Genomic DNA, 13,096 nt, shown 5'->3' with positions numbered 1-13,096 from the left:
GCTTAACCACTTGGCTTGGGACTGACTTAACTGTTTCCTGGCAGGCCATAGTTAGGGTGAAATAAGCCGTATCATACCGTGACTCTCCGCGCAATGGGCTTCGGGCTACTGGAGCCCACCGTCATCAGCTGGCCTGATGTTAGGGTCAGGCTTCGCCTTTTGGTGTGCCCTTTGAGCGATCCATTCTGGTGACGCTTCATGCGCTCTGCTTGCTCCTCGATACTCATCTTGGATTTTGTGTCGTTGGGATACCCGCTGCCTTTTGATTTTTCCTTTGGGGAAAGGATTAGAAATGCCTGTGGTCAGGAAATGGAGTCAGACACCAAAAACCCGGCAGCCACCACTCTCAGGAAAACCTGCCCTGCCCAAAAAGCTTCAAGCTGGATGAAGTCGCATCTTAAAATAATTGTGAGCCAGTGAAAATAATTTGTTATCTTCCTGTCATTCTTTTTAAACTCTGTCAAGGAAGCTCAATAGGGGAACCTTCAGAAAGAGGCCATTCAGAGTCTTAAACCTTTCATTTAAATTATGACCTCAACTCCATAAACCCGTTTCAAGGGCAAATAAGGATGAACAGGGCATGCTGGTCCAATCAGCAAAGCCCAAGACCTGTGAATGAATAAAGAAACCCCACAACATCCCGTAAGATACTGTGTGAAGCGCTGTCAATGGGGAATAGGGTAGCATGGGGAAGGCAAGAGGACTGCAGGTAGAGCTTTAGCAAGCCAGCAATATACTTACTCGTGCCTGAGAGTCATAATTCAATTTATCATTATTCCTAACAACAACGGAGGATGGAGATGGAGAAACTTCCTCTGGAGGTGATTTGGTCCTTGGAGGAACAACACCTACTGTAGAATCAAACGGGAATAAAGGTTAGACAGCTATGTCAATGTAACTTTGAAGTTATCTTCCAAAGAGCATACTGGTAAGCAAACACAACATTAGTGAATTTTTACTGAGATTATTCTACTTGTCCATCCTAACTTTGAGGAAACATTAATAATAAACGTTAATCACAATTACAGATATTAGATTGATGCTTCGCTGTCCTCGAAAATAGCTGAGCAAGTCACTCATTTGTATTAAACCGCCAAAGCTGGTGAAAGATATGAGAAACAATAGATCATTCAGCACTGGTACAGACACAATCCAGTCGACCCTACAAAGTTCCCCTGACTGGCATCCTGTGTTTTGTGCCAAAATTGGGAGAGTTGCCCCAACGATTGCTCAAGCAACAGCCTGCCACAGTCACCGAATCATACCTTACAGACAATGTCTTCCAAACACCATCATCATCCCTGGCCATCTCCTGTCCCACCACCAGGACAGGGCCAGCAGAGGTGGTGGCACACAGTGTTATACAATCAGGAGGGACAGACAGGTCAAACCTCCTGCTGAATACCATGTACCTTCCTCCCTTGGCCAATTGGCCAGTACTCCTCTGTGGTGAGCAATACATGAGGGAAACACTGAGGTGGCAAGGTGCAACATGTGCTCTGGACGTGGCATTTAAATTCCAACCAGTAAGAATATTTCAGCAGTACCACTACTAATTGAGCTGGCTGAATCCTAAAGGAAATATCTGGACCTGAAACAGATAATGAAGGAACCAACAGATGCTGCCAGACCCAATGAGTTTTTCCAGCAACTTTGCTTTTGTTCCTGATTTACAGCATCCGCAGTTCTTTCGGCTTTCATTTAGTATCTAACTTCTGTTAATTCATCTAACAGAGACAGTATCAGTAAGAATGGCCACTGCACAGTCCTTGTGGATATAAAGCTCTGTCTTCACATTGAGGATACCCTCCATTATGTTCAGTGGCACTACCACCGTGCTAAATGGGATAGATGTGACAGCAATTGAAGGCAGGGCATCCATGAGGTGCTATGGGCCATCAGCAGCAGCAGCAGAGCTGTATTCAAACATGATCTGTAACTTTATGGCTCCTCTGCTCTATCACTAGTTCAATGCATGAGGATATGCCACAAGCAGGCATACCTATAATAATTAAATTGCCAATCTGGTGAAACTACAAAACAGGATAACTTGTGTGACAAACAGCATAAGTGGCAAGTGATAGACAGAGCTAAGTGATCCCAAAATCAACTCTGGATCAGATCTAAGCCCTATAGTCCTGCTGCATGCAGTAATGGGGAGGTGATAGCCAAGTGGTATTATCACTGGGCTGTTAATCTAAAGCCCCAGGTAATGTTCTGGGGATAGTGATAGTAGGAACTGCAGATGCTGGAGAATCTGAGATACCAAGGTGTAGAACTGGATGAGTACAGCAGGCCAAGCAGCATCAGAGGAGCAGGAAGGCTGACGTTTCGGGCCTAGACCCTTCTTCCATTTCTGAAGTTCCAGTATTGCTGCAACACTGGCATCTACCCACCAATGTGGAAAATCGTCCTGTCCATAAAAAAAAGGATCAATCCACGTTGGCTGATAGGCTTGTCCCAGGCAATCCTGGCTCTCTGCAGCATTCTGCCCTTAGCAGGGCTAATCCAAATCTCTGCTGCCTGTACCTTTGCTCTCGCTAAGGCTCATCTGACTGCCACCCCTGTATTTGCTGGCCAACAATCCCAAAAAATATGTACACTCCTTCAATTCTGGCCTCTCCAATTTGCAATACTTAATAGTTGGCAGTGCCTTCAGCTGCAAAGGCCCCCTACACTGGACTAACTTCCCTAAAGCTCCCTGCTGTCCCATTTCTCTCCTTCTTCTATCATGATGCTTATGAGCCTTTACCTTCACCAAACCTTTGGTCACCAAACGTAATGGAACCTAATGTGGCTTGGGGCCAAATTTTGTTTGATTACACTCTTCCACATTTTGGGATGGTGCCTCCTAGTAAAGGGGCTATACAAATGTAACATGCCCTCAACGTCATGGAGTGTTTTATGAGCAATGAAGTAAGCTTTGGAAAACAAGAAGCTTTAATTAAACAACTTGCACCATCCTAGCTGGATGTTCAAGCTGTGAATGAGGTTATAAAAAGCTCTGCTGCAAAGCTAAGCAAACCTGGTTTAGATTTACTACATCTCAATACCCAAACAAGAGCTCCCATAACCCCGGGAATCTAGCAGATCGTACCTTTGTTGTGTTTCTCAGCTTCTACATCCTGCTTGTTACCCTCCGAGCTGGGCTGTAACATCGAACGACCTTCCTTCTTGGATCCCTCAAGACCCAATTTCTGCGAGAAAAAAAAAACAAAGCGTCAGGTCTGAGACAGCCGAGGCAGAAGCTGAGGTGCCAGCCCTTGCGGACTGCGTAGGGAGTAAAGGTGGGCAGTGGGGGACTGGTGCCAAGAATCCAGCTCCTTTGAAACATGCTCAAAATCAGAAGGTCCCCTCCTTTGAATGAAGGGTGCGAACAATTTGAGGTTGGGGGTAGGTCAGCAGGAGGCTTTCAATTCAAAGTCCAAGTGTATGAATCTATATTGTGGACTCTTCTCTGAAATTATACACAGGTAAGCCGTGTAAAACCCAATGAGGCAGAAAGCAAGCTCTCTGCCTGAAGCTGATTGTTTAGCCAATGTGTTGGACAGCCGCCAGTGTAACTGATCCTATCAGTTAGAATTCGCTCTGGTTTCACATCTAAATAAGAGAGTTAGCTGAACTGACTTATTCATGTCTTCTTTAAGCAAAAGATGTGTCGCCTGTTTTCCTGGTAAATTCATAGCCCATTGGATTCATGATCCTTATCGCATTTGTGGCTACGTTAAATTAGAAGAGGAAAGAGAGCTCAATTGCCCAAGACATTGAACAAATGAATGAGCTGTTCAGATCAGGAAGGTCTCCACTTCATGGTACCTATGCACTGTGTCAATTGTTGGTGGCTGGGTACGGGAATGGCAATGTTACTCAATGTTGGTTGTCCCTTAGGTTTTGGGGGAAGTGATGGGACCAGTGTTTAAAATAAGCTCTTGATCCATTGACCCTTACTAGAAGTGGACATGTTTCCAGGCCATTTCATTGGGCTTTGGCTATTTGACTATGAGACTATGAAAGCATCACAATTGGTGGCAAATCCTTGTCAAAACAGGATTAAAGAAATGAGGCTTCCTTCTCCCCAACTAGACTGGGCTAAAATCCATTTGCCAAAGCAGGGATGGTGACACTGTAATCCCTGTGTGATCCTGCACTACCACAAGTTCAGACAAAACCAGTCAGTAAACAATACCTGTAATTCAACAGTAACTAGCTTCTAAGTTTACTAGTCTCCTCTCTGTACTATGGCTGCTGTAAGGTAGAGCAAAATCTGATGATAGTTTATTGGAACAAAATCCTACAAAAGGCCTGTATGCATTTGTGACCACTCCTTCCAATTTTTAAAAGTGAGCAGTTTATAAGGAAAGCTCACAGACATTGTATTGTTTTTGTTTGTTGTATTCTGTCCCTGTCCTGATGGAAAATTCGAAATGCAGAGGAACAAAGTTGTTTTGGTTAAACTCCACAACTGCACAGTTCCCACGGCTGCCCACCTTTATTAGCCAAAGATGATGATCCCCATGATGACTTGCTACTACTACATCTCAAATGTAGTGAACAGCGCCTACTACAGGAACCCTGCTGAATAAATCAAAGTGCCCTGTGTAATGGTCGATTGAGACACTGTGCCCACAATTTTATGAATCACACATTAAATTCAAAAGGAAATACACCAAATTACAACACATCGGCTACAACAAACAGGCATGAAATAAGGAGTTTCCGACTGTCAAGTTATGACCGACTTATTAATACAAATTTCTGTTTACTTCTTACTCCCGTTGTCTCTGATATGTGTTTGGATCTTGACCTGACAATGCCATGATTTTTAAATCTTCGCCCTTCTTTCCCAAACCCTCTACTTCCTCACCAGTTAATTCTGTCATGTCCTACAACCCTCTGGGATCATCACACTCTTCCAATTTGGGCCTCTTGTGCCCTACCCCAAACTTCCTCCCTCTGTGCGGCCTCAACTTCATGCGCTCCAGGCCTTCCTTCAGGAACGAGGCAGAGAGATTTAAGCTGCTTCATTTGACTAAACTTTTGCTTTACCTGTCTGAATATTTTCTGATGTGACTAAACCTTCTTTGAAACACCTTGGTATGTTTAATTGAGTTAAAAGGTGCTCCAGAAATGCAAGTTCTTGTTATTACATCAGCAAGTAACAGTCTGCTCTTACATTAAAAACTTTGAGGAGATCAGCATCATCCTGCGTCTAGTAAACCTGATTCCAGTCTCCTGTATTATAGAGGCACTCATTAGCTATGCTGCCATGCACAATTGAGCCATATCAGTTTAACTGAATGAGGACTGCTTTCACCATTATTCCATGCAGAAAGACTAATGTCAACACTGCCTTGTGTTCCTTTGTATTCTGCTTATTTCATGCCTTGAAATCACACGAGCAGGACTAAATGGATGGGAAACCACAAGACTTGGGACTGATGTAGACAGTGGCCTGGCCTGCCACTTACTGCCGTGCCTCCTTCCATTCTCTTCATCTCCAAAGTTGTCTTCCCTTTCTCCGCCTGCTCCCAGATGTCCTCGATAGAGTACGCCCAGAGGCTGCTCTCAGTGGGAAGAGGAGGAACTACAGGCAGCGACCCTTGAGGCAGGTAGGACTGCGGAAGGGGAGGTCGTGGCGGGCGGGTTTCCTGAGACAAAGAGCGAGCAAAGCATAAAGAGTAACTGCAAAGCCAGGAAGACAGTGAGTGAGCAAGAGGAGGTTAGTCTTTGGAAGGCTTCACCTTTGAAATGAAGCAACAAGGAGGACCTCAGTGTTTTAGTGAATACACAGGGTTGTATCTTGGTGTATCCTTTAAATGTTGGTGTGCATGGTTGGAGGTGAAACAGTTCTCCATTGCTTCTATTTCTCTCTAACATTTACAGTCATAGGCATCTTCAGCACATTTGGAGCTGGATCCAAGTCTGCTTCAGTCAAAAACAACCACCTAACAATTCTAATCCCATTTTCCAGCACTTAGCCCATAGCCTTGTATGCCCTGGTATCGCAAGGGCACATCTAAATACTCCTTCAAAGTTAAATAGGTTTCTGCCTCAACTACCCTTACAGGCAGTGATTCAGTCATTGATACAGGTCGCTAATTCATATGGGGATGGGAGGAGTTGGTGTTTTGGACACTAGGTGGTCACCTGACATATTATGCAGGTGGTCATCATTTATATACAGTGTAAGTGGCTACCTGAATATTTGCAAAACAGATGAACCCCATTCTATCCCTAACAGTCACCTGTCCGTACACACTTACAAACAATTGTCACTGGGTAAAGATCAGGAGGACACAGGTTTTAACCTCCCGTCTCCTGGAAGATTGACGAACAGATAAACTATCTTGGCTCAATTGCTGCTTAGACACTGTTACACATCTGAGCCCAGCCAGGGTGTAAGATACGACCTAATCGGTACCGCACAAGCTGGCTGCAAATTATTTCTTCTCTGCACCAACATGTCATACAAGCAGTGGCTTTGCAACATGCCTGACAACAGCAGTTTTCAAACTCTTTCATGTGGGGAATCCTTGCAAATACTGACACACACCCAGGGCTCCTCATCCTAGCTTCTGAGTGACAGAGCCAGCCAGCTACCTCAAGGTAAACTGGAGATCTCTTTGTTTTAGGAGAATACTGAAGTGGAACCTGACTGTTTGTTAGTACAACATGCAGTAATTGGAGAACAACTGAACAGAACATCATACAGGAACAGCATTCAGATGACGTACCTGCACAATGGCTCAGTGGTCCGCACAGCGCCAAAGACCCACGTTTGATTCCAGCCTCGGTGACTGTCTGTGTGGAGTTTGCACATTGTCCCCGTGTCTGCGTGGGTTTCCTCCCACAGTCCAAAGATGTGCACATTAGGTAGATTGGCCATGTAAAATTGCGCATAGTGTCCTGGGATGTGCAGGCTAGGTGAGTTAGCCATGGAAAATTCCTGGTTACAGGGATGAGGTGAGTCTGGGTGGGATGCTTTTTGGAGGGCCAGTGTGAACTTGATAGGCCAAATGGCCTGTTTCCACACTGTCAGGATTCTGAGAGACTGCCACAACAGGAACACTGGGATCATTTGCCAAATTACTGATTGGAAAGTAACAGGATCAGAATCCCCTCCTTCTTATTTGTGTTTCTTTTCAATCTTTTTGTCAATTTCTTTTCAAATTATTCTAATTTCTTTCTTCTGGCCCTTGGCTCTCCTATTTCCTACATTTTTGTTTTAATTCATTCATAGGATGTGGGCATCACTGGCTAGGCCAGCATTCACTCCCCATTCCTATTGGGCAATTGAGAGTGAGCCACGTTGCTGTAGGATTGGAGTCACATGGAGGCCAGACCTGGTTAGGATGATAATTTTCTTCCCTAAAGGGCATTAGTGAACCAGGTTAGATTAGATTCCCTATAGCATGGAAACAGGCCCTTTCAGCCCAACAAGTCCACACCGCCCCTTGAAGCATCTCACCCAGGCCCATCCCCCTATAACCCACACACCCCTGAACACGACAGGCAATTTAGCATAGCCAATCCACCTAGCCTGCACATCTTTGGACTGTGGGAGGAAACTGGAGGAAACCCACGCAGACACGGGGAGTATGTGCAATCTCCCCACAGAAAGTCGCCCAAGGGTGGAATCGAACCCGGGTCCCTGGCGCTGTGAGGCTGCAGTGCTAACCACTGAGCCACCGTGCCGCCCATATGGTAACACACAGTGTGGAGCTGGAGGATCACAGCAGGCCAGGCAGAATCAGAGGAACAAACTTAATTCTTCACAGGATCCACAACCTCAACTAAAGATTTTACTCTGCCGTATCAGACATTAAAAGCTTTCTTTCTCTTCTGATGCTGCCTAGCCTGCTGTGTTCCTCCTGCTCCACACTGTGTTATCTCTGACGCCTGCATTGGCAGTTCCTACTATCTGAGTGAACCAGTGGGTTTTTTCTTGACAATCAGTTGGTTATCACTAATTTCTAAATCCTGGTGATTGCTTCTCTATTGTTGGTTTATGAGTAAAGGATGAACACTAATGATTAAAATTGGATGGAATTTTAGGTTTGCATTTAGAGAAGTGGTGAAAATAGGGAAGCAGCAGTGGAAGATGGGACCATCAACTGTTTAAATCATTGATTGGAGATGTATGCAGGCGTTTTAACAATTGTTAAACAGATACTTTTTTTTTTACAGAACACAGTTACTCCTCCACTGCTAGGTATAGGGAGTAAGGGTAGGGGAAAGAGTGAAAGGCAGTTATGTTTCTAGAGGACAGCAGGTCGCACTGAACAGTACAGATATGATCATTGCAACGGTGCTTGATTACTTTTAGATGTTTTTAACCAACCTATTCAGACATGTTATGGCAGCAGACAGGACTTGAACCCTGGGACATCTGGTCCACAGGTAGTGACACTACCACTGTGCTGCAAGACCACTCCTTGATTGTTCTTAAGCCATCAAGAACCAATTATGTTTGCTTTCCCTCACGACAATAAATAAGTTAGAGTCGAAGCCATGGTCGGAAGCTGGGTTTGATGTTCTCAGTGATAATTCCCAAACTCTTGTCTCCTTGTAATTCGAAATGGATCAATTGGTTCCTGGATATCATTCCATGCCGATGGTTTCGATACAAGCTCTGGGAGAAATCATATTGGGCCCAAAACACTGACTCTGTTTCTCTCGCGACAGATGCTGCCAGACCGGCTGTGTTTCTCTAGCACTTTGTTTTTATTTCAAAATTTACTTGAGCCACTTGATTACAATTATCAGCAGAAACAACAGTATGGCTCAACATCAGCACTCGCTCACAATAGCGGGGTTAAATGCAGTTTCTCTTAGGTCTGATATCCCATTAATTTTAAATGCTTTTCCAATGCTTTGGTTAAGTACCAAAGGGAAATGGATCAGAATGCTGGTAAGTTGTGAGGTTGATACAACACATAACGACCCATTTCTCCCACTGAAACTATGCCCTTACCAGGGCAAAGGGGCTGTCTGTAAAACGCGCTGTTCTACCACAATAACGGGTTTGTCCGTTCTGAGTCAGGGCTCACACAGCTTACCTCCTTGGCTGTCTGCTGAGCAGAAACCTGAGACTCAGAGACGGGGGAAAAGGGGCTCAGCGGACTGGTGAGGCTGGTGGAGCTCAGGGGGCTGGCGGGACTGTTCGAGCTGAAGGTGCCCATTTGGGCACTTGTCACTGTGAAAAGAAAGAAGGGGATCGTGATTAGAGAAACTAGACACTCGTTTTCCGCGCACCACCCACAGTTTACGGAGGCTATCAAATTTCCCAGGTATCTTGGCACATCATCTGGAAAGCACTACCCATTACTACTCAAAATCAACACAATCTGTCCTCATGAAATCACCGCAAGAAGACGGAATGCTAAATTCTCTACTCTGTGCCTTCGTCATCGATTCATCGTATAGAGTCTATAGCAATGGCAGAGTTAGTGTGTTGTAATTTTTCTTTATTCATTCATGGGATGGTGTCGTCACTGGCTAGACAACATTTATTGCCCTCTAGGCAATTAGGAGTCAACCACATTGCTGTGGGTCCGAATTCACGTGTCGGCCAGACCAGGTAAGGATAGCAGTTTCCTCTCCAAAAGGACATTAGTGAACCAGACGGGTTTTTCCAACAATCGACCATGGATTCACGGTCATCATTAGAATGTTAATTCTAGATATTTACTGGATTCAAATGCCACCATCTGCCACCGTGGGATTCGAAACCAGGTCTCCAGAACACTATCTGGGTCTTTGGATTAGCAGTCCAGCGATAATACCACTAGGCCATTGCCACAGGTCCAAAGCATTGTGAGGAGCATTAGGTTTGCAATGTATAATGGGGGCATACAGTCATACAGCACAGAAGAAGCTGTTTGGGCCATTAAGTCTGCACCAACCTGTCTTCATACTTTCAACCACTTGACTCATTGCTTCCCATGTTATGACATTTCGAGCACTCATCCGCCTACATTTTTAAAGGCTGTGAGGTTGCCCCACTCCACCGCTTTTCCAGGAAGTAACTTCCAGATTACCTCCACCTTCTGGGTGAAAACGGTTTTCCTCAAATCCCCTCTAAACCTCCTGCACTTCACCTACACCTCCCAACCTCAATCTCAAACACATTAAAATGTTGAGAAAGGGAAAAGAAAGACTTGCTTTTACACTGGATCTACAAGGCTGCAGGATGCCCCACGGTGCTTAACAGATAGGCAAGCACTTTCACTGCTATAATGTATCCATTACAACACACACACACACACCCCACTGCCCTGGGAGCTCCCACAAATAGCATTAAAGTACATCATTGGACCAGCTGTTTTAGGTGTCACTTGGGAGGTAAGGTCAGGACATGAGGGAGAACCTCACTGCTCTACTGCACATTCTAACCTGGCATTCTTGACACGCAACTGAGTGGGCACAAGAGCCTTGGCACAGAGTCTCACCCGACTGACAGCACATCCAACACTGCAGTACTCCCTCAGTATGGCACCAGGAATGTCAACCTTGATTATGTGTTCAAGTCTCGAGAGTAGGACGTGAAAAGACTTTAGATATAAAAGTGCAACACACTGATCCAAGGATGGTACCTTTAAATTCAGGTCTTGTCAATCTGCAGTCAGGATAACTGTGTCGTGTATTACAACTAAATTCTCCTGGCACAAAACTCGGTGTAATAGGAATGTTATCCTGAAATCAGGCTGACGTCAGTTCATCATGCACATATTTTTGGAAGTAAATTAGTAACTGGGTTTTTCCCTTTCAGTGTTGACCCACAGTGAGTTCATATTTCACCAGCACATCTGCCCATGACAGTAACACACCATTCACCAGGACCGGGGGCAGAAATTGCAGAGCCCAGTGTTTTTTTTGGCTGAGGCATAATCTCAGAGTACTAAGACGCAGTCAAAGAGGGATTTTTTCTCTCAGAGTGTTGCAAACTGGTGGAATTCGTTACCACTGAGTGCTGTCGAATCTGGGTCATTAAGTACATTCAAGCCTGAGATTTTTAACCAGGAAGGGAATCAACAGTTAAGGGAAAAAGGCAGGAAAATTGAACCAAGGATTATTGGATCAGCCATTGAATGGCAGAGTGGATTTGATGGGCTGAATGCACTGTTTCTGCTCCCAGGTCTTATGGTCCAGGGTCCCAGGCCCAAGCACTGTGATTCCACCTTCCTAACCTGAGCAGTGCACCACTCTGCAGCCTCAGTCCTTGGGCTCTGGTATATATTGCCATTCTGTACACTGATGCCCATACCCTGTCCAAATGCTTGGAATTGCCATACCGTGTTGTTTAAGGGGTTCCATTGTAATTCGATCGGGATAAGACTTCCGTAGTCCCTCCATGACATCTTGAATTTTCCATAGCTCCTTCTGAAAGTGCTTGTGCCCCACCTCATCCTGAAAAAAATGATTACAAACCCCAGGTCAGACTCCCTTCCCGAGCCTTGACTGAAATCACATCCTTGATTACCTTCCTCCACAGGAGCGGCAAGTGCTATGAAGTGAAATTCAGAATCATTTAGGGTGCTTGATGGCACAGTTACAGTAGACTTTATCTTGATGAATTAGGATGGGCGAGAAGATTAATGGGCTAACCTTGCACTTAGCCCTTTCCAACGTTTCCTTGATGTGGATGATAATTGATTATTTTATCAGTTTACCTTTGCTTATGAGTTTATGGCAGTGTTACCTGCATTCCCATGGGGCTGTTCAGCTGCTCCCATAAGTCATTGTGAATGATGGACAGCTCCATTTTGAGGGCATCGCACTCCATCTTTGTGTTTGCAAAGGCCTAAAATGCATGCAACGCACAAAGCAGGACCAGAATACAAGTCAATACTATTTTCTTGTGAAAAATCTCGACGCGTCATTAAAGAAACAAGTACATTCTATAATTACCATGTACTTTTACATCTATAATTGGCTTCCAACTTCACAGACGTTGTCATCAATAAGCCACGGCTGTAGTAATAAACAGGGACGCATGGTCTTGGAGGTAGCGCTCGCTACTAAAATAGCTGAGCATTGCCTGTACCTGTGTTGCTAAGTGCACAAATGCAGGCTGGTTCGCCTGTTGTGGGGGGGCAGCTATGTTCGTTTTGATTTAAAGTGTTGAATCGCTCTTGTCCAGGCCAGTGTCCGTTCTGAATTTGCTTCAGTCAACCGGTCTAGGTATGAACACCTAGCAAGAGGCTCGCATTATCGAGCAAACGCATGCTCCTTTCCAACGCTTTCAATTAGGCCAAGTGCCAAGCTCCCAAGACTGCCAAGACAGTCAAGCCTCAGGGGTCAAACACAACTGCAGACCCCTAGCCCCCACGGTCCCTCCTCCAGCCCTCATGACCTCGCGCTAACTCAGCTCGCGTACCGTGGTTGCTTGCGAGAGCTCCCCGCGGATGTTGATCAACTGATTCTGCAGAGATTCTTTTTTCTGTACAAGTTGCTCGGTGTAACCTGGCTGGTTAGGGTACATCTCCATTTCCCGGTGGGTTTTCTCCAAGGCACTTTCCAGGGATTCCTGGAGTATGAAAGGAACATGCTCTGATTTGGATTCAACTATCATTGAAAATAAAAACAGACGCTCTTCTTTTTCTCTTTTGCCCACAGCAAGTAGCTGAGGGGGCAATAGGGACATTGAGGAACTTCAGTTACAGAAAGGACACAGATTCAATAAGCGTGCTGTGGCTACGTGCAAGTTCTGTCCTGATTGGGAGTGACTGAGTCAGCCCCAAGCCCACTCCTCCCCGCCCATCAGAAACCATCACCATTTGTACCACATAATTATCCCCCACTCACAGAGTAATCCTGCGTTTACGAAGAGTGTTTGGGCTGACTGCAGTCATATGTGTGTGATTTGCTGCAGTACATATAAAGACTCTACTTTGTTTAAAATAGGGAGTCCATCTGAATCTGAGAAAGCAAGAAAAAGAGGCAGAGAGGATAGAGAAATAGAAAAGAGTCAAGAGAGAAGGAGAGATGTAGAGAGAGGAGGGGAGAGATCAAGAGAGGAGGACAGAGAAAGAATCAGAGAGATAAAGGCAGAAATAGTAAAGGTATCATGGAAAAAATGGCACTTGAACAGTTA

At 45.1% G+C, this 13,096-nt stretch overlaps 1 protein-coding gene across 17 annotated transcripts in view; it reads right to left on the bottom strand.

The window, feature by feature from the left end:
* plekha6 (pleckstrin homology domain containing, family A member 6) overlaps nucleotides 1–13,096 on the bottom strand; it is a 351,695-nt gene that overhangs the window by 15,436 nt on the left and 323,163 nt on the right. For 12 of the 17 annotated variants that reach the window (XM_048553351.2, XM_048553354.2, XM_048553353.2 and 9 more), the window contains 8 exons: nucleotides 12,380–12,529; nucleotides 11,702–11,803; nucleotides 11,295–11,409; nucleotides 9,060–9,196; nucleotides 5,469–5,648; nucleotides 3,098–3,197; nucleotides 742–851; nucleotides 78–272 (listed from right to left, as the gene is read on the bottom strand). In XM_048553351.2, coding sequence (XP_048409308.1) covers nucleotides 78–272; nucleotides 742–851; nucleotides 3,098–3,197; nucleotides 5,469–5,648; nucleotides 9,060–9,196; nucleotides 11,295–11,409; nucleotides 11,702–11,803; nucleotides 12,380–12,529 — 1,089 coding nt within the window. The remainder of the gene's footprint in view (nucleotides 1–77; nucleotides 273–741; nucleotides 852–3,097; nucleotides 3,198–5,468; nucleotides 5,649–9,059; nucleotides 9,197–11,294; nucleotides 11,410–11,701; nucleotides 11,804–12,379; nucleotides 12,530–13,096) is intronic. The other 5 variants (XM_048553359.2, XM_059653335.1, XM_048553352.2 and 2 more) reach the window with 4 other exon arrangements.

This window comes from Stegostoma tigrinum, chromosome 21 (genome assembly GCF_030684315.1).
Source record: "Stegostoma tigrinum isolate sSteTig4 chromosome 21, sSteTig4.hap1, whole genome shotgun sequence".
Lineage (NCBI taxonomy): Eukaryota > Metazoa > Chordata > Chondrichthyes > Orectolobiformes > Stegostomatidae > Stegostoma > Stegostoma tigrinum.
The sequence above is the reverse complement of the archived record's forward strand: the minus strand, read 5'-3'. Positions and strand labels throughout refer to the sequence as shown.